We start from the raw sequence: 22,800 nt of genomic DNA on the forward strand, positions 1-22,800 counted from the left end.
CAAGAAATGCCACAAACAGTTGTGTTTATGTAAGACACTGTGTATGCAAGCCAAGGTTAATGGCTGTGAGGACACATGGTTTAAATGGAATAAGGTGGTGCAATGTGGGTGTATGAGCATATAAATTCAAGTAAGATGTTACTGAGTCAGAAAACTATTCAGCACACTGTCAAGCAGGAGATTCTTTACAGCTGACATTTAGTCACTCAGTATTCTTACACAATGAAGACATAAATGTACATTCATTCAGAAAACTGAAGCGTCGTAGTCAGGCTGCTCAGTTTCTGACCTTTTCCATTCTTGTACTTAACTCAAGTGTAAGAAAAGCAAATTGCAATGTGTTATATGAGAATGAGTGTATCTGTGGGAGGTGGGAAGGAAGATATAGTGGAAGATTATGACAGAAACAAAGAGAGAAGACACTTAACCTCTCACACGTCACTTGAGGGAAGCACTGTCGCCATGTCTTAATTCACTGCTGACCTACAACACAGTTAGGAATACTCACAATGGCTTTCACATAACACAACATACAATGAGGTGACCACTGTGTTCAAGGTTTTATTCATGGACACACATTTCACACAGAACAATGTTATGTCACTCAAGATATTGGAGATGTTCTTATCAATTCCTCAGAGCTCAAACATGGCCTGGAGATCTACAGTAGAGTACAGTACAGTTCAGTGTTAGCTTCTGAATTTGTAAGTGCTGATCCAAAGTCTGTGTTGGTAAAATATTCTGTGGTCGTGCAGCAGGGATTAAAAAATAAATAAATAAATAAACCTACTGCTTGTTCACTTGGGGAGACACAGCCTGAGAACCAGCAACTTAGCTCAGCACCATTGTTTACCACAGACTATTCAGTTACATGTCGTGTGGTGAGGTTAGTAAATGACAAAAGCACAACAGAGTTGTGTGATGGACCAAGAAAAACTGAGGAACACAACCCACTTGATTCCTCTTGAGTCAGGCGTACTGGCACCATGAATGGAGGGCTTTGAAAAAAGTACGCTCAAAGCCTCGTGTAATGCCTCTTAACATTTAACGTGACTACAAACAGTCATACAATGACTACATCCTTTCTTTCCTGTAAGTCCTATATGTGCGTGAGTGGATACACAGTCAGAGACAAAACAGTGGCACAGCGGCAAACACAGCTGCAGTAGTGGATGCCGCAGCCATGGACAGTCACAGTAAATATTACTGTTACAGCTGCCTGATGTACTGTTTATAGTGTGTGATGTAAAGGGATGGAAATTTACACATACTAAAAAAAGCAGTACCTCAGTAGGTTCACATCTTGATTAACTATTTGCAGGAAGAAGCTCTGATCTGACAGATGAAACTGATGAAGTGCAAAAGAGGACTAAAATAATAAAGCTCTCAGCAGCAAAAGCTAAAACAGATGAGTCTCCTATTAAACTGCAAGTGGCGATACCCCAAGAGCCCAACTGGTAAGATACCTTTGTGAAAGTCATGTGTTTTTGGAGCCATGATAAAGTAAAATGTAAGAACTTCCAAACATCACATGTAAACCATCTGTGCTCCTCCATACGCTGAAATTATTTGGGGATTTAAATGTATAGCACAATTGGTGGATAAGTGAGTAACAATAAGATGTCACTTAACTGCTGCATGGATCATTGCAAAGTAAAACAACATGCAGTATAGGAAGTCAGACTAGGGAATAAAACAAATGCAGTGCCAGTCCTCTCATGGAGCAGATTTTTCTCTGCAGGTGTTATAGCACTAATTCTAGCTGGCCATGATGATGCTGTCCTTTCTAATTTCCTTTTAGCACTGGTGAATTTCACAGGTTCATACTGCTCATCTGCCTCTGTCTGAGCCTTGGGCCTCAGCACCGCTCTCTCTTATCTCTGCACCACGCCTAACAACACAACCTGTTATAAAAATCTCTACTGAACTTTAATGTTTACTTTGCAGGAAATGTCACCAATGGGTAGTGGGATGACCAAAACGAAAGAGAAATCTCACTTAGATTCATCAATAATGTTGATATCCAGTTGGCCAATAAGTTAATGGAAACAAAATTTGAAATGGAGACTCAGAGCAAATGACTTAACTCTAAAGTCAAGGCACCTTCATAATGACACTGTCTTGAGCCTGTTTCAGTGATGTGTTGCTGAATCTCACACTGCTATGATTCATGTGTATATCTGACTGTCAGCTCTTCTCCAATCAAATTCATCCATAATAATTTAGAGGTAGAATGATCAGATAAAATAAGCTGCATGATAGAGGACTGGTTAAATTCTCATCCCTGCCCAGTGCTCATACAGTATTAAAATTAGTATTTAAGCCACTGTTTGGAATGACGTTATGCTATGACAGGTGTGGATAAGTTAATCTTAAAATGGGTAAATCAAATGTTGAATGGCTAGTTGGACAAATCAGATGTGTAACTTGACTTGAAACCACGTTCAATAAATCACGAAGAAGTGAGAACAGATACTTAATTATGATGATGGACAAACATGTGACAACAAATGCTTGCTTGACACCCTCTGATTAGCTCTTGTTTTAGCTGAAACCACGGAAGAAGAGGATGTCTGGGTCCTGGGGAGGAGAAGAGCAGGGTGCAGATGAAGTGAAGTTTATAGATACAGATGAGGTGAACTGAAGGCATGCAGAAGGACTGACTCAATCACCCATGGGCTGCATGCGACCAGATGTCAGGCAGCATGCAGAGGAGATGAAAAAGACTGACTGGTACGAAGAAACAAAAAGAGAGACTAACACCTGGTGATGCTATGATTTAAAAAAAAAAAAAAAGAGCCATTAACGGTTGAGGGCCCACTCAGAAGGCACGATGACAAGACACCCACAGACAGTCATGAACATTTCCATCTCACCACAGCCCAATTACAGACAAGGGAGCATGCTGGAAATGAGAAAAGGCTTCACAGGCACAAAAGAAAAACAATTTGCTATCAGTCACATTTTCACAATAAAGGACAATGGTTGGTGTTAGACGTACAGCGTAATGAAGAAAATTGCTGGTATGGATTGACAGAAGACTGCCACAAAGGTACTGAACAAATACCATATGCCTTTAGCAGTGCCTAACCATCCAGAAAAAAAAAAACACATCTAAGAGAACCTCATCGATAAACTGGTGTTTAACCTGTTTTACAGACAAAATTGAATTCCACTCTTACAGTTCTATATGCTTGCGGTGAATTCTGAGGGGTTTTGCTGAGGCCTCAATTTGTTACTTCTGAGACCGCACTTTGTGGGCTTGTTACACAAATACAACAGTAAGTGTTCTTCAGTCAATGTTGGCATCCACTTGTGACCACTGCTCCTCTTTAATACAGTTAAGACTTGTATTTTAAGATTCCTTGCCACATTTCATAATTTTGCAGTGTTTTCAACTGATGATCCAGCAATATAGGCATAATTCACAATCACACAGTGATTGCAAGACATATTAAGATAAATATCAGTGAACGGGATTCTGTCAGATTCAAAGGGCTGCCTCTTTAGAAAGCACCCTGCCCTGTAATAGAAGGCATTTTAATTGTTTTTCACAGGCTGGGAATCATGAGTTAAGGCCAATCTATGCCTTCATGTAAATTTAATCATCTGCTCAAGTCCACACAGGTACACACAGACTCCTGTGAGACAGCACAGACTGTCCACACAAGTACGCAGTCTGAAAAGTGAGCTGGGCACTGGTTTCGTGCACCATATGTATTTAATATAGTCCACTGATGTGGAATACATTGGTCATACACACTGTTGTTTTTTTGTTGTTGTTTGTTTTACATTTTTCTGTTATTCAGCCAAATATACTAAATAAATGAGCTCTTGCTATCAGGGGGTCGGCCATCATGTTTACTAGCATAGTTTACATGCAAGTCTACAGCTGTTGATGTCGGTCCTGAAGTGTGATCAGAGCTTTGTAGGTTCACTGCGGAGTATTTTAAACAGTCAAAACAGACTACATTCAGGGTTTCTCACCAAAACACTTTGTATGTATCCTTGAGATCTAAAAATGTGTCTAAGTTTTCTCAGCTGCCTAACATGGTTTCTTGTCTGGAGTGTGTGGTGGTGATGGTTGCTTGCCAAGAGCTTCAGCTATTGTTGAGTTTTAAAGACGTTAGAACAACATCTTCAGTGCTGTCTGGATGCTATAGTGAGTCACTATCATAAAGTGACGAGACAGGTGAGCCAGGCCAGGGCTAGCTGTTTAGCATGCTAACTTAAGTAGAAGAAAGAAGTGATAGATCTAGAGGCGAACCATTGCCATTACTTTCCACCGCTGGAGACAGCTCGCAGCTTGGCAAGTAAAGTTTGATGCTGAACTAGCAACATTTCTTCTAGACTGGTAGGTAAACAGCTGGTAATGCTAATGTTGGCGACGTAGCAATAGCAAAACTCACAAATACCTCCTTTAACTGGCTTTTATGGCTTAAATACTGGTCTGTCCAACAATCATATTTACATATTTACTTTTCAGGGAAGTGTAAAGAAAGAGACTGTTGGTTCATCTGAAAGAGGTTTCAGTTATCTTGTCCATCCCCTGTAGCTGTGACACACAACTAGTCAGCCACTTGCCAGACGAGAGTTATTCTGAGACAAGGTTTTATTTTTTCCTCTTCCACACAATGAAATATGGATAAGAGTGGAGGGGATCGTGGGCAGCTGTCAACAAATTCCCCAGCTTCCCGCCACCACTGATCAATCAGTCCTGTATCTGAACCACAACAGTGCTGACCCGCTGGCTAGAGCTGACATTAATCCTAAATCTTCCAGTCAGTGTGGAGGAATGACAGGACACAACGTGGTGGCAGTGGGAGCGAATGCTGATACAGGCTCTAACAAGGAAAGGTGCTGATGCTAATGAGTGTATCTGTGGCTCTTTAACGAGCCTGCATCGTTTGATGTCCTAATTTACAGTGAGCTTTGTCTCAGGGGTGCAGGATAATGAGCTGGCCCGGGATTCCCAGGGCAGCAGCTTGTGTAACCCACCTCATGCAGGGGACACTCACTCCTACTGAGTATAAGTGAGAGACAGAGAGAGAGAGAGAGAGATGGTAACAGAGGGAGCAGGAAGGACATGTTCAATGTCTGTAGGAGAGAGGAGGGTGGGGAGGTGGGTACATGTCATCCCCGCTTGATATGCTTGTTTGTACACACCAATCATTGAATCGCTGCAGCCAAGTGAGAAAAGCTTGTGTTCTCTGTGACAAACTGACCTCGGGCAACAAGAACACTCACAGAAAGAGGAAATGGAGACGGAAAGCATGGCGGGTGGAGGAGAAGCAGCAGCTTCAGAAAACAGAAAGTAGATGTTATTTGATTTGATCCCGATCAAGCAATGTCTCGTCAATAAAGACAACCCTTCCCTTGCTTCCTTGTGCTTAATTCAATCACCTTTTCCCCTCCTTTTTTTCAGAGCAATGCTGAGAAATCTGGCTCCTGGTGCACTCCAAGCCAAATTAGCAAATGTGGAGCTCAGTGACCTCAGCGTGGAGACCATCCACAGAGTATGTGAGCCCTACCACCCCCACCTCTTACTGCTGTGTCTGCATGGCTGCATTAGTCAAGCTCAAATGGGTTTTTCCGCCATGCGAAGCAGAGCATGACATGCGCTAAACAATGGCAGGCAGATGACGAGCCAGCTCCATTTGATGATGGCCTCTGCCGACATGGGCACTTTTTTTTTTTGATGTGGAGAACCATAAGGGCAGCGTGATTCATTAGGGGTGCACAGGTGGTCCGGGATCTAATGAGTCACATTCTGTGCAGTTCTAATGTGCAAATGGCTCAAAAAGGGACGGACAGGCTAAAAAAAGCTTGTTTTAGATAGGAGTCATGATTTTTCTCAATTTAGTGAGGATGTGTTCTCCTTCTCAGTATATTTAAATCGAAGAGTACACTGCTAGCAAACAGAGAGGTTCCCAGAAAAACAGAAGGGATGCATTTTAGTGCTCAACAACACATTAGCAATGGCCATTAACATTAATTTGTCACTATATGAAGAGAACACGTGCTGCTTGTGTCTATGCATTCAATCACAATATTATGACTTAACACCTTTAAAAGTCAAGAGTGTTAAATGTTGTTGTTTTATGCAACTAAAAACTGTCATCATCTATTCAATACACAAACAATAGCTATTTCTATCAATTAACTTTCAGAGGGCAGTGAGAATGCCACTGTTGGTGTTTCTAATCAGTTTCAGCTATTAACACTGCCCCCCTCTGGCTAAATGGCTGCCTGAGTAGGAAGTTGTTTTTGCAATTGATCAGTCAGATATTGATTACAAAGAGAAAACTACAGTATGGGAGACATTTTGTTATAGATGGATAATAGATACCCCTCACTGAGAAAAACAGTCATTTATGAAATGTACACTTACATGTAATTAGGCAGTGTTAACAGTTGTTGGGAGTATGAAAACACTTCAAACTGCACAATAAATCTAACCTTGCTTCAGTACCTCTTAATATTACACAAAAATATACTCCAAAAATAGTTTCTTTTAGCATGCTAGTCACTTCATCGCATTTGGATTGTTGTGGCTCCTGCGATGAAGTGACTAGCACTTCATTGCAGGAGCCACAACAATCCAAATTGTACCTGATCTATTAACTGCTCGCCACTGAGCACCGTTTGAACGTTTGACCTTCTAACACAGCTCATGACATTATGTTGACATTTAAAGTAATCCCTCCCACGGTTCTTAATCCCAGTGGCCGTGGACTGCCCTGACCCATACTCTGAGCTCAAGCCCCTCACATGCACTCGCCACACACTGGCAAAAAAAAGCCAGTGAGACAAACACAACTCTGATACCCGGACGAGTCAACAACACCGCCTTTAGAGGGCTCATGGGGCTCAGAAACATGCAGTGATGAAAGGGTTTGTTAATGATCATACACAAACTGAGGCTTGAAAATAACATGCTGAGATTCAACGTGTAACATGAGGACAGCATTTATCTGTGCCTCTCATGTATTACAATAACAATTGAGTCACAGAGATTAGCATAGGTTCTCCAAAACATAAATACCCATTCATTAAAGGTTGTTCAACAAGACCTAAGCTGCTCTGAAGGTATCTCCTGAATCCTTATGACTCTTCTAACATTTGGATGAAAATATTCTATTTTTAGATTTTGATTCAGTCTTTTGTTTCTCACACTGCAACTGTATTTTCTATAACCAGTCCCTTGGAATGGCATAAGTCTTTGCTCAAATATTATCCCTTTATACTGAATAAAAATACAGAATATCAGAAAGAAACATCACATACCATACCAACATAACTGATGAGAATTTTTGTACATTGTGATCCGTGCTATAAAAATTCTGAAGTAGATAATGTTTTGTGCAGCAGACAGAATATTTCTTTCATCCAGTTGATTCTTTAAGGATTCAGGAAACACCTTCAGAACAGCTGTAAGTATTGTTGAATGACCTTCAAGGTTTTGCTTTGGAAAATCAAATACTTAGTCCTGTGACTCAGATGTAGAGGTAATAATACATGAGTCAAACTGCTAACATGAGGACTGCCAGAAATAGATTTACGGTACAGTTCCTTAATCTACTGAAAAAAGAATTAAAAAAGAAAAAAGTATTATGCCAAACTAGAGAAGAGATACAGTCACTGCCATTTCTGCGGCTTCTTCTTTGTCACAGGTTTAGAGGAATAACCAACAACCTGTGTCGGGAGTCATGTGATGACAAAAAATAAAGCTTCTTTTTCTGTTATCAACAAGTGTGTCAGAAATTCATACCCTCCATTCATCCCTGGCTCTTACAGTAGAGACACCCTTAACTATACCCTTATATAACTATATAGTTATATAATCCAGCTTTCACTGTAGACTGTATTATACTAGTTGATTTTTTTCTTTAAAATTGTAAAAAGTCTCACTTGTGCAACAGGCCCAAACAGATAAAAAGTGATGAAATGAGAGGTACAAGATGACAACCCATTTATTTAGTAATACATTCTGCAAACTAGAAATTTTATTCAAACTTCAAAGGCTAAAAAATGAAAGAAAGGAGGGAAAGAAGGGGAGAAAATTTAAGGAGCGGGGAGAGAAATGCATCAATTCACAAGCAAGGAATGCAATTTGTTCAATCAACAACACAAATAGTACAATTTAGTTCCGGGAACAAAGCTTTTTAAACATTTTTCTTTTTTTCTGCCATTCCTTTGGAGCTAGAACATAATACAAAATATACAATTATTGAACTTTGTAAAATCACTCACAGAGGCCTCTGAGAAGCATTTGAATCAACATTGACAATACTTATCTACAGCACTCTAAAGCTATTCTTGAATGTAATCATAAATATAGCAGACATGAATGTATGTATGCACATTTTGAATGCTTACGAGGTTACCATGTTAAAACACTTGCATTTGTTAAAAGTATGACATCATCTGCAGTGGAAAGTTAAATAAGCTTTCAAGACCGAAATTCAATAAGGTAACATGGAGGGGGAAAAGCATACAAACCAGTGATCGTTGAAAAGTTGTACCTTGAGACAACCAGGACAAAAGTCACTTGTTGATAGCTTAAGTACCCTAACATGAAGCTAGTTTTTAATCTATTTGAGTGTAATGTCAGCAGCATTACTCCTCCTCATAGTGTTTTGTTGAACAAGTACTTTAGGGGGCAACATGAGATTGGGTAAGGCAAATCGGTGAGCTTATTTATGAGCTGAAAAAGGTCAGCAAAGTGAGGCTCAGGTCACCCTGCAAGGGGACAAATAAACCACCACTGCTAAGGGTCACACAGTAAACGCCACAACTGAGGTACATCAATATGTACAAGAGGGCGCAAGCGTTTAAAATCTCTTCGACTTCTGCCAGGTATTCCTCCATACAAGAATATACAGGATGCATTCCAGGCAACCAAAGGTAACTCTGTAAATAGCTTTATAATCTTTTTTTCTACAATAACAATTTTCTGAAAAAAGAAAAAAAAGCTGATTATACAGATGATCAGTGCATATGACTATTGTCATTTAGTCACACCTATTTTCTCACACATCTCACATTTCTAAAACCCTGAACTCTCGATACAATTCTAGATTTGAGCTAAGTCGAGCATCACACAAGTGGACAAAGTCGGTGAAGTTACACAGGTGAGCGTCCGAGGGCACTGTTTGAGAGGGGGCGGATCAGCTTACACGACAAGGCCAATAGTGTTTCTAATTACTAAGTTGTCATCTGCAGTAGCCACTTAAATCATTACTTGTTTTTGTTAACATCAGCACTATTCAGTCAAATACTGTACACGAGCACAGGCTTATCCCACTCAAATAGATCAGTGTTAAAAATCATAAGTTCTAGGGGAGAACCATAAGAAAACGGCTCTGATTAAAATGAACTGCTTTCTGAACAGTTTGGATCTACATAACATGAGACAAAAACACTTCCTATAAATGTTATGAGGTATTTCAGTTTATGAAAAGTAAAAACACGGAGAATAGATGGTTAGGGACTTTTTCTTTTTTTTTCTCTTTTTTTTGTAGGGGATGGGGGAGTAATAGGGATGTGATGGGTTTTTTTTGTTTTTGTTTTTTGTTTTAACACATAATTTAAAGAAAATACCCAGATGTGACAAATCACAGCCAAGCCACTGTCCAGATCTGCTAACATTCCAGCTACAGCAATTGTCTTTTGTAAAAAAAAATTAAAACATGAATGCCTATATTTTTCATTCTGTGGAATTAGTTTGTTATAAAACTGGGTAATTAACCAGCATCATTATAAGGGCCACATCATAAACTATACAGTTTTTTCAGGCTAAAATGCAGGACAGTCCAGGGGAACAGGGTGGGGTGGGGGGGGGTGGGGGTATCAATGGCCTCAAGATGCAAGGAAATATGTTTGCTCTTTATTAAGCTTGAAGAAAAACTGCATGAAATGTTGCTTTAAGAGTCATCAACACCTACCAGATTTGCAACAAGCAGATGGGTGCTGAAAACTGTTTGATGAAAGAGACATTTAGTCACTTAACAAATACAAGCAAAGCAGCGCAAAAATAAAATAGCTTACAGATGAAATAGAAACCTTACATAAATCTAAAAAAAAAAAAAAAAAAGGCATTTTCATTCGCACTGAGTCTTTTTTCCAAGCACTCTTGAGTTTTCAGAGTTTTCATTTAACATGATGTGAGTACAGTAGGTATACAAGTATTGGTGAGCATTGTGGTAGAAATACAATACTGCAATCTTCAAACCAAAACGAAGTGAGTTTAAAGACATTTTTACTTTTTTGTCGTTTGATTTTTTTGTTGCCATTTTTGCTTTTTCATGGGAGGGTATATTCAGTGAAACCACATTTTCATGCATACAAACATACAAAGAAATCAATTTCCCTATTTGACATGACAGTCAAGTTAGCTACCACTTTAACAGGAAATCTACAGGATTATGACTATGTTATTCATGTTTTTTGTTAGATGACTGTTTAAAGGTACTCTGTGGGGTTTCCACTGTAATCGCACACAGTTAGGTTTACATTCAACATTGCTTACAACATTGTCTTTAAGGCCTAACAAACACTTTTAACCCTCACACATTTTCAAAGGCTTTTTTTGTGTTTTGAAATCCACACTTTTTTGCATCAGCTTAGTTTTTTGTCTTTTATTGGTTCAGTGGTACTTTTATGCCACGTTACCATGATACCAACTGTTGATACGCACATTACTGCCTCCTGCACTCAGCAGACGTTTCACGTCACCTCATGTGCTTGTCCTGTGTGTTTGTCCCTGTGCATGTGGTAGTAGAGCAAGGACCCGCTCTTCAAAACATTTCTCTACAGCACCACCAGTGGTCAAAAACTCCACAGAGTACCTTTAACACAAACTAATAGCAACTAGAAATTTGAAAATAAAATTGCTCTCTTAATACCTTAACATTTTTAAAATCTTTTGCAGGGTTACAACTAAATTATCTGTTACATTGTTACTTCTTGTAATATAGACTTCACGATTACAAAATCTCAGCAATCTTTGGCCTTTTGCCACAAAAGCACATTAGGAAGCAGCTAATTTAGGATTACAGTCAGGGTTAAAGTCTGTGTTTTGTTAAAGATTTTATCATTTGCTACCCACCACAAATCTAAATGTGGTGAAATAGTTAGGATTGTCATTTTGGTAAATGTGGAATTACAAATTTAGCACATTATTATTGTGTGTTATATAAATGAAACCCCTCAGTGTTGATCAGAGGGACACCTAAGTGATTAGTGGGAAACCTTTGTTTGCCAAAACACACAAAAATTCAACTATCCATCCCAAGACAAACCAGAACCACATCTTGTCCATGGCAAAAAAAACTAACTCAAGCGACATGATTTATTCCTTGAAAGTTTAAGTCAAAAATATATACATACATAAATTTCCAACAATGCAATTTTAGACAAAAAATGGCAGAAAATAAATCTGGAATAAAACCATTTCTCTTCAAGAAATATATCTACTGAGTGTGTGTGTGTGTGTTAGATACAGATTTAGTCAACTACTATTCATCTTTTCAGGAGAGGGAAATTAACTGAAAAAACTAAAGAACCCACAGATCATACACTATAGCAGCAAACTGTATTGTGCTCTGGCTTGTGGTGGCGTAGGGGAGGGCTTTAAGCAGAGCAAACTCAATGGGAATAAAAAGGTGCTATACAACCGTGAGAACTCATTGCAGTTAGCGGATTTGTTCTTGGTTTGAAAGTCCAAATAAAAGGGAAAAATAGCCTCAAGTCAACAGTTTCTCCTATTTACAAACTAGTAATGGGTGATTTTCTCTAAAACAGTCAGTGCTTAAACTGTTCACATCAGTCAAATTATTAGATGTTAAAGGTAGAAGCTAAAAATCTATCTGTACCACGTACAAAAACTCAATCTCATGGGGAAAAAAAAAAAAACTTGGCATAGGCTGTAATAAAGCTGAAACAAGTGATCATAAATCATATGGCACCCACTGTGGGCACTGGTAACAATGAATGTTTAGAAAGTGATATTAAAATATGACACAATACATGTGTAAATTAGTCAAGACTTGACTAGCTGCAAATCACTGTGCACCATGGGTGAACTGAACTACTTGTGTCATCTCAGGTTACAGTATAGTTCTGATATATATAGCTTGAAGTTGTTCAAATAGCGCAACAGCATGTAAACTCTGTTATCCAAAGCTTTTTGGAATAGGTAGTGAGAGCCTGTCTTGGGTTGATATGAAACACTGACTGAAAAAAAAAAAGAAAAAGAAAAAAAAAAGGCAATGGGTAACCACTGGGTAATTCCCTTAAACTCCAGCCTGGTCTGTTGTGTGAACCACCTCAGCAAATTTAAATTAGAGTCACATGTACAGATCTGCCTTTACACTAACACACGTGCGCACATACATACACACAAGCACCCACGCACGCTTGCAAGTATCTATCCGCACAAACAAACATGTTAACAGGGGTATTTGTTTTATCAGACACTTCAAAGAATTGGAAAAAAAAAAGTTAATTTTTCGCTTCACACTTCCAAAATGACTGAGGAAACACTTTGCCATTATTATTTGAGCATGTACAGAAAACCACTTACAAAAATAAAATACAATAAAAAAGCACAGGGAAAAAATTATTAGGATTTAAATGGTTTGATATAGAGAGCTTACTGTGCTGTCAACTATACAATTTACCCGTTTCTTAAAGGAGCATAGACTAACTGAAAAAAACAAAACAAAAACAGAAAGAAAAATAAAAGCGCAGAGACATTGTGCCTGGAGGACAAGCAGTAATATCCACTGAACAGACATTTGTTAGAATTCCAGAAGAGCAGGAAAAGGCAAATAGTGCATAAAAGGTTCTCTTTTTCATTTCTTTCATTTTTTAACTTAAAATCAAGCTGCATTAAATACAGGCTGTTTGTACAGGACAATTGCACTTCACAAAAACAGAAATATACAAACACACACAAGGAAATGTGAATCAAATTAATTACAGCAAAAAAATTTACTACTTAAGCTGATTACTTAACAAAAAAGAAAGAAAACCTTGTGGACTCACTTGTTATGGGTTACTTTAGAGGAGAGTATTTAGGTGGGTGAACATAAAATGGGAGACAAGACGGTGGGGATCCTGAACTCCAGAGTGGACTGGTGCTGCACTATTCCAGGTTTGTGTGCATGCAACTCCTCTTCTTCCTCCTCCTCCTCCTCCCATGAAATTCCCTTCTTAGAAACCAAAAGCTCAGAGTGACGGTGAGACAGACTGCTGAGCTGAGCTGCTGTGGGTCTTGAGAGGATGGTGGTTTGTAAACTCTATGCTGTGTTAGTGGTAGGAGGTTGTGTTACCACATGTCGTCTGTGGATGCAGAGTCCTTGATAAGAGGGGAGAGGAAGGAAAAACCCTTCAGACTCTGACTCTACATCCATGAGATCTCTATCAAGAGCTGGACAGGTTTTAGCATGTACCATACAAACTGACAGATCATAAAAATCATCCAGGAGTTGCTGAATATCAACACCATTATTCCACCCCATCAACATCTTTGATGCTGTTGTAAATACTTTTACAGATAATCTGGAGGTATATTATTATTATTTTACCAAATGTACTCTTATGTATGGATGAAGCATTAATTAATTTGTCAAGCACACACAATAGCCATCCACCATGGCTGTATAAAATTACTCACTGTCTGATGATGTCAAACATAATTATGGTTTATAAACATTGTTGTGTATTATGGCTTATTTAAAGCTTATTTAAATAGTATTTAAAAGCTTCTGATGCAAACATTGTATAAGTTATTTGTTTCAGATATTCAGTAATATCATTTAAAACTGACAAGTATGGTCTATGCAATGATTTTAGCATCCTCTCAGCCCAACCGGAAAACCAGCAGTACTATCAAACTAATTATACTTAACAACAGCCAACTTCTATTTATGCTTATAAAATAGAAGTTGTTTGTAAAGGAGTGGATATATTTTGCTAAGTTATAACAGATGCTAGAGAAGCATACAGCTTTAATCATAATTCACACAATATTTCCCTTTGTTTATGTAATTGACTTAAGTTTATGTAACAGTTTGTTTAACTCATAAACATCTAAATACTTGAAACAACTGTTCTAGTGGTTGATTATCCTATATACTAAATGGAAGCTCTCTCTCTATAAAAAAAAATAGAAAAAGCGTTCGGTCTCGACCTGCTCTAAAGAGCCTTGAGATTACTTTGGCGCTGTATAAATAAAACTGAATTGGATTGAATTGAATTAAAACAGGTGCTGCTGGCATTAATTTACATGTACTTGTCCCCAATGTCCAAATGTGACAGACTCAGGATATGATGAACTCATATATTAGACCAGGACACATGCCACCTATACGGTCATACTACACGATCAAACACGGATGAAAGCAAAACTGTGCAAGTCACAGAACTGGAATCAGGCTGTAAAATACAGTGTGACACGGGGTACCAAGTAATAAAGCAGACTGGTTTGGGATCGTTTTAGCTTTGTAACGAAGTGACAAGATATGGAAACTTACTGACCAACAAGCATGTAATTTGCTGTAGGTAAAGACGATTAAAAACACGCTTGATTATGAGTTTTGACTGCAAATGACCAACATTATGACTTTTCACTACTAATTTATAAATAAATTTGAAAGAGCAAATATGAAAATAGATACGTTATGTACAGTAAGTACATATTAAGAGCTTATACTCAGAATGGCTAACCATTATTCTCTTAACTGGTGTAAAAACTTTTTTTTTACCACTACTTGTAGGACACACCGCTGACAAGTATGTTAGCTGTTGCTACAGAGCAGTTTCAGGAATGGATCAGTGTCAGATAAACATAATCAAATGCACATCCTCTCTTTACTGCACAAGCACACGTTCCTTTACAATGGCCACGGTTCTACAGCGCGAGCATTTGTCACATACACGAATGAACGAAAGACAGTAGCAAATATGAGAAATTATATAGGTGCATTCATATTTCTGATGACCGGATTAGCAAAATACAAAATTTCAGGAGGTCTCCCAGTTAGTTAAACTTTCATGATAAATGATAATTTAGGGCCATCATCATTGTGATTATCTTGAACCAGTATTTGAATCAATAATATATATGTATATGTTTCATTAATGCAAATTAATTAGGTTATCAACATGTTTTTTTGCGAAATTTAACAGTGAAAAAACAAAAAAAAGAAGAACAAATACCAAAAACAAAAGAACTGTGCCTCCCTACAAAATCCTCAATGCATTCAGACCATAATCATTTTATTTTTGTACCTTTCAAAAAAGAGCATTATAACTCCCTACTTAAGTTGATGTGATGCTGATTTTTTAGAATTGTTATTATACAAAAAACATCTGAAATTTGATAGTGTCTTACACTGCTGGGATTTATATGGAATTTTTTTTAAATATCATTTATAAGGTACTTTGACTGATGTTTTATCTTTGAACAAGTGAACCAAACAGATAAATGTATAATAGCATGGTGTGGATATTTCAGCAGCAGAATAAGGTGATATAATAGCAATAAGGGATGTCTCCATGTATTTAAAATGTCAATTTTATGATTGCTGCTGTTTCTAAAAATTGCGCACATGGTCCAGCCGTTATGTATAGTAGCTTGTGTTACGAATCTTGTTACGAATCACAACTTTAAAATAAAATAAAATAAAAAGCCCTTCTAAATTCCAAGGTATGGTACTGACAGTTGTAAATTGTGATGATTTCTGGTGTAGGTATAATCATTATCATCACAGAGATAATTAAATATACCTACCACAGAGTACAAGGTTAGTCACAGATTACACACAGAGCATCTGAAGCTGTATTCAGTTGGGACAACCTTTTGTCACAGGCTATATGCAGTCTGTAAGCTGCTGTGTTTCTGATTACATCTGACATCCTTTCTTATGGAGATTTTAGTTATGTTGCGCTTTTCTATAACATTGACCGCCAGTGTGAAACTATTAACAAGTTTCACTATATAATGTGATCAGTCACATTGTTTTAATGATCCCATGGCCTTTTCTGTATTTTGTGGTGGTATGATGTGAGTTTATAATGGGCTTTTAGGTTTTCTTGTCACAGAGCTACATCTTTGTCTCTGACAGAGACACTACACATATTACCGATTACTGCGAAGATGAAGAACTAAGAGACAGAATGAGCCGGATAAATACATCCAGAGAAGGACACAAGTCAATTGCTTTAGATTTGAAATATTACAAAGCACAGCAGGCTCCATCTCTAACTGAGCAACCAGGTAAGGTGAATATGCTGGACCACAAGACCAAGGACAACTCATACAGAGCAACAGGTGAAAGCCATTTTAAAGATGTCACGAGGGTAACTAGAAAAAAAACCCCTAAAAGTACAAAACAAAGCGCTGCATGTACAGAACGGTGTTTGATTGAAAAGATGGGACATAAAGGCTGAGAACACAACTCAAAATGTATCTGTGGTCTGATGATAAAACCACAGAACTCTTCAGTCACAGTTCTACGTGTTGTCTAGCATGGCCCTGACAGTATCTTTGTTTTTGCAGCAACTACAGTAATACTAACAATGAATGTGGCCAATGTAGACAAATTGTAGAGGAGAACCTGGAGGGAAAGGCCAAATACAAGTCTTTTAAAAAGGCAATGACAGTACACTGGGGGGTAAATGTACAGTAACCTCACTGTTACATAGGACTCACACATTTCTTGTAAAAAGGATGAATAAAAACAAAGAAACTGTCATATTTCTTCTCTTTAAGGTATAGTTACTATGTTGATGCAAATCCAATCAATGATTGCAAGCCAAATTTTATTTGCATGACACCAAAAATGAGGCCAGACTTAAAATTTAAATTTCATTAACAATATGGTAGAAATTTTAAGAAAACTGTTCAATTTCACTCCTTTTTGCTTGACCAAGTTGGTGCAAATCTGCAAACAAGTGAACAATATCCAGATGTGTAAAGATAACAAAGATGTGTCCTTGGAGACCTGAGGGTAACACGCAGCCAACGGTGGTTCAAATTACTACTCAATTAAAGGGATGAATACAGAAACAAATATTATGTAGGGTTTCTATGAGCCACTTTGAATTAATTTGTGAACATTTCTGAAAACGGTATTTGACTTTGTTCCATGGGAAGCTTTGTGTAGCCTGGTGGCAAACAAAACCTCAATTTAGCCCATTTTTTATTTAGCCTGCACCACATAATACAAAGAAGTCAAGGGGCTTGATGGAGTTCTGAAGGTACACTACTCTCTGTGATAACTCAATATGTGAAACTACATCAAGAAGGCCATCTTCATACAAACATGAAATACTGAAACAAAGTGCTAATATTTCCCAGTCAAGGACAAGATGAGATGTGTACAGTTATGTAGCTGAGCCAGTGAACTTATCTGATGAAAATGTAAAAGCATGATATCTGAGGGCACTGGCTTTGTGGCCTGCTTGTATACAAAGAACTATGAGCAACGCTGCTTTTAAACCAGTGTCTTAGAGAATGTAGTTTTTTTTTTTTTTTCAATCCACACAAACACCAGATAATTTCACTTATTAGCTCTTTCCTCTTTGATTAAGGGAGCACGAATTATTCAAATCAGCTCATGTGGTATGAGACTGAGTCTTTTTGGCACAGGACCTGCAATGCTCTTGTGGTCCTTTGCCAAAATGAAAGCAGATTTTGTGACTGAAGAATTACTATGATTATTCAAGAGAAACAACTGGACCATTTTCTGCTAAGTGTCAGCCATACAGAAAAACTGTAGTATTACTGGTGCTTGCATCCCTTTTTTCTGTTTTTTGGATTCATATAAACTTGGCAGAAGGCAAAAAGATACCCTCAACCGGTCACTTCATCATCACATTTTTTTAAAAATTCACTTGGCGACAAGTCTTTTCCCTTGTTTCACCTTGTTGAATACCATTGACATGCATAAAATTGGTTAAAACTTGCTAGTCACATGTCAACAAGCATGCATACTCCAAACAAAGCACACCTGCTGGGAGTTAAAGACAAGCTGGGATACTTACTGTGTCATCACTTCGGTAGGGGTTGAGTTTGTTGTACACCGCTTCAATAACACTTCGTCTGAGGGAAAGAAAAAGTATAAAAACACTGAATGTTGGGTTTCATTAAAATAAAAACATTGAAAAAGATACCCAGTGATTGAACTGGCAGTAACTGTCAGAAAGGAAAGCATGTCATTATGTGATGAAGTTGTCGTTGTCAATTCTAAGCACAAAGCTCACTCACTTGCTTGCCAGCTCTCCACCAGGAGGGAGGTTCGGGATGCTCTCAGATGCTAACGTCCGCATAACATGGACCAAATCCGGGACACCTTCATCCCCCTGCTTTTTGATGATCTCTGTTGGTAAACAAAATTATTTTCTTTTGGATCCTTTTATAAGACCATACAAGAGAGCTTCTAATATAGATAGGAAAAAAAAGCCTATCTGTATAAGAATGTACAGTAGAGAAAAACTGTGATTGAAACCTCCCATATTTAGAATGAGAAAGAACAGAACAGGGTTGTGTCGCTTGTGTCGATTGTGACGCTGTGTGTGTGCATATACTTTAAATATTATGTTTTTCTCACACACACAACATCTACAGTACTGCATGTCTCTTCACCATGGAGGAGAGATCCCTCCTCTATGGCTCTTCCTGAGGATTCTTCATTTTTTGGAGGGAGTTTTTCCTCATGTGAATCAAGAGTCTAATGATAAAGGGTCTTGTATAGACTGAAAAGCCCTCTGGGGTGAATTTGCAGCCTCTACAAATAAAAACACACTGACTTCCCTTGACTTTGCCTTCTGATAGAAAGAATAAAGGTTATATAGTTAAACACTAAGTGGTAATTTGATGAGCGGTAACGATTTTTGAGACCTATGGCCACCTACTGAAAATGAAAAATATCAACCAGAAAAGGGTTTTGTAGAGAAGTATATTTTCCTGGTCATCATGTTACCATGGAACAATTTGTGTTAAGATCAGATTGTCACCAATTTGAAATTATGACTCTAATTCTTTCAAAAAAAAAAAAAGATTGTTATTGTAAACATGAGTTAAGTCCTTTGCTCAATGGGGTAAAGGCAGTTGATGGTTGTGTTAAACAATGTGATGAGTTACTTCTTTTTCGGCCTTACCAGTGTATGTAACATTTTTCCCAATAGAATAGACCTTGAGCTTAAAGAATTTTAAATAAAATCTTTAAACATTAGAATAGTGGCACTAAAATTTATGTGCCAGTCTCTGTAGAGACTGAACATGAAGTCTGTTGCACTTTCTCTCTTCAAACTCTCTATAACATACATAAGACAACACTTTAAAAATGTTGATAGGCCTGCCTGAGTTATAATGCATGACATAACTGATATGCATCAGGCATTTAAAAAAACAAAAAAACAACAACCCAGCAGTCATGTGTAATGAAGCAGGTCACATTACACTATAGTTACAAAACACATCTGAATACCTAGATTATACTCAGTAAGGTGTTTGCCTATTTTCAAATCCTGTTCTTCCTGACCACTGTGGATGCTCTGTGACCATAAGTCAATCAAAGAAAAACAACTTCTTCCTTCAAAATGGGGCTTTGGATGTTTCTCTGGCTCTACAAACAGTCGTGGCATATAAACATTTGCTAACTCTCCAATCAGTATAAATGTTACTGAGGATAGCATTATTTAAAAAATAAATATTTTAAAAATAAGGGGGTTTGCATTGAAGGAAAATAAGATAAACAAAAGGAATTATTATGTTAGTGCCTAACTTTTCATGATAGTCTACAAAGGCAAAACATCATTTTTCTCCCCTACCTTCTACTCTGGCCTCCAGATATTTATCCAGCTCAGCCTCCCGTTTCACTGCTTCTGGAGATACCTTTGGGGCCCCAGGAAAGCAGATTAACACAACACTCATATTGTCCCGACTTCCCTGTGGAAAATTAAGAAACAAACATAGAGGTCATGAAAATCATCCATGACACCAAAACAGACACGTGTGACAAAATGTCAGTGTAGATTTTGTAGACACGCCATACCTTGTACAAGCAGGTGTCAACAATTTCATTGCTGACTCTTTCAAGATCATCTGTCACCTCTAGCCTTGACCTGACAAAGTCACACAGTTCCTCATTGGCCATGACATCCCAGATGCCATCACAAGCTAGTATAATGAATTCATCTTCCCCCTCGCATCTCTCTATTGCATAAACTTCAGGCTCAGGTGAAACAAGCTGCTCTGTTGGGCCTTTTCCATGCACACACTTGTAGTCGAAGTCTCCCAGAGCTCGAGAGACAGCTAGGGACCCATTAACTCGCTGGATCATGACTGAGCCACCGGCATTCTGGATCCTTTCCTTCTCCAGAGGGTTGCTGGGTTTGTGATCCTGTGTGAAGAAGTGCACAGCTCCACCCCGGCTGAGGAGCCCCCGTGAGTCGCCACAGTTGATAAAGTAGATATGGTTCGGAGAAATCATCACTCCCACTGCGGTGGAGCCACTGCGATCCACACCATGCTTCTTCTCGGAGATGGTTCGCATGTGTTCATCAATCTGCAGGAATCCTGTTCGGATCCCGTTCTTCACGCTGTCCACAGAGGGGTCCTCCTGCAGAGCACTCTGGAAGTCTGAGTTGCTGGTGATGTGCTCCAGCAGGTGCTCACAGCAGTACTTGGCCACCTGAGAGCCAGCATGACCATCATAAACGGCAAAGAATGACCAGAGGTCGAGACCATGAGGCAGACCAATTACTGCTGTGTGTGCATCTTCCATCTCTACCCGCCAACCTTGCATGCTGCTCAGCCCATACCTCAGGTTGTTACCTTCACCATGGGAATTATATTTTTCCATCTTTGGTTTGTCCAGAAATGCACCCATTGTGTCCCTCTTAAAACCTGTAAGAAAAAATAAGAGAGAGAGACATCTATTTACAAGATACAGCAAACACTTAATGTTTTACACAACAGGCAATAATTTAAAAACTTTTAGACAAAATTCTGTTTCTAATCACTGTATTATGCAAAGACACCTTAAATTTTTGGGAAAATGTGGAATAATTTTCCAAAAGGTACACATTCTGTATGTCTCCTGCTGTACAGCTGGGCACAATTTTGAAAAAATAATTAAATCAGAAAATCTTTCCATTTGTAGAAAAGATTAGCATCTCAGAGCTGAGTTTAGACACCCTGCTCCAGTCTAAAAATAGCAGACCTGTGTACACATTTTTGCTACCTATTAGGAACACTACTAGTGTGGATCAAATTGAAACGCCCATAAACCACTGGCTGATCAAGTTTAGAACGAAATGTACTAACACGAATTAAGTTATTTAATCGTGTTTTGAATACACCGCTGACCAGCATCTCTCTGACCTTCGCAATGCAGAACACTTCACCACACTAGCTAGTCGAGGTTATATTAGTTAAAGCTATCGTTACATGCCTGCAGAGCTAACGCTAGCTAACCGACTGACCAGTTACTCGATAAACACACACACAATTTCAGGAGATCTGACAAATCCAACACTAACTCTAACGCTGTGGTGAGCTAATGTACACCACGAATCTGCCCAGTAAGTACAGCTTTTGCGGTTGGATTAAGGCGAAAAGTTATCTCTGTAGAAAGTCCAAACCACAACCCAAATAAACAAACAGCCTTGCTTACTTGCGGGCCTTGACCCTTGTCCCTCACAGCTAACTTTGACAGGCCTCCCTCTGCCATGGTCTGTTAACGTAACGCTCAGGCAAGGGGAGCCCTCGGCCTTGCTAACGTACTATGGCTACAATGCTAACTTCGCTAACGTAGCTAACTGCCCAACGTTCCCCTATAGTCGCTGGCTCAAGAGTGAACATCTTATCACTTACCAAATTTCCAAAATACCGGTTGACAGCAACGGAAGCTGCGACAGGGAGTAGGACTGACTGGCCGCAATTCACACCAGAGAGGGTACACCGACGAAACTAGGGGGTTTGCGGCGGTTTAGCTAGGCTAGCTAGCCAGTTAGCTAGCAATGAGCAATCGTCACTCAAGACTCAGTGCATATAAATTGTGTAAGTGCGGCGGTCCCTCTTGGCGTACGCCCGTGATGCATTACATTATCTCAGCTGGCGAACTAAAGTATATTCTACCAGGTTTTCTTGTAAATTTGTGAGCCGGAGCTTTGTGTGGCCAAGCCAGGGGGAAGCTGAAACGTCTGTCCCAGCCTCTCCACTTGACAGCTTGACAGCTTGCTAGCTAACGTTAGCTTCTGAGAGCACAGAGCCACTGAGACAGAACCCGGATGTTGCAGGTTGCGTACTCGAAAACATGACATCATCCCTGAAGAGTTGTGGCTTCTAAGGCTCATACACAGAGGGCATGTTTATAACAACACGGGAATATATACTGAAATATGTCCCACATATAGCTTTGAATTGAATGTGGCCTTGGTTTAAAAAAAATCTATCTTGCATCTATAGTGATGTGCGTACACGATGTTCTCCTGTCATTTAATGCATGTCTGTGTTTTGATTGGGCTGAGTTTACACTTGGGATGGATTCAAGGCATTCAAACGTTTATTTGTCTCATACACAAGTGATGTAGAATCCAATGCCATGTGGCGTGGTCTGTGGTTTGTGCTTTAAAACTACTGTTAAAAAAAGTGCAAGGCAAAGTGCAGACAAATACAAAATGATCATATAAATGTAAATATTGCATTCCAGCTGGTAGAATAGTTTTCCTGTCTCATTCATCTGTTTGTTATTAAAACCCTAACAAGCAGGGCCATATCAAGGA

General features: G+C 38.7%; 1 protein-coding gene across 2 annotated transcripts; it reads right to left on the reverse strand.

The window, feature by feature from the left end:
• Positions 1 to 536: 536 nt before the first annotated feature.
• On the reverse strand, positions 537 to 22,303 carry LOC108892629 (protein phosphatase 1A). Of its 2 annotated transcripts, none has more exons than XM_018690294.2 (6): positions 21,890 to 22,303; positions 20,067 to 20,920; positions 19,843 to 19,960; positions 18,278 to 18,389; positions 18,055 to 18,112; positions 537 to 2,580 (listed from the first exon to the last, which is right to left on the reverse strand). In XM_018690294.2, the coding sequence occupies exons 2-6, from the start codon at positions 20,901 to 20,903 to the stop codon at positions 2,545 to 2,547; spliced, it is 1,161 nt and encodes a 386-aa protein (XP_018545810.1). In that variant the 5' UTR covers positions 20,904 to 20,920; positions 21,890 to 22,303; the 3' UTR covers positions 537 to 2,544. The 2 variants fall into 2 exon arrangements, with proteins under 2 accessions (XP_018545810.1, XP_018545811.1); XM_018690295.2 differs by lacking the exon at positions 537 to 2,580 and adding an exon at positions 7,956 to 13,363 and having other exon boundaries at positions 21,890 to 22,302.
• Between the last annotated feature and the right edge of the window lie 497 nt (positions 22,304 to 22,800).

Source organism: Lates calcarifer, unplaced genomic scaffold (assembly GCF_001640805.2).
Source record: "Lates calcarifer isolate ASB-BC8 unplaced genomic scaffold, TLL_Latcal_v3 _unitig_224_quiver_1732, whole genome shotgun sequence".
Classification (NCBI taxonomy): domain Eukaryota; kingdom Metazoa; phylum Chordata; class Actinopteri; family Centropomidae; genus Lates; species Lates calcarifer.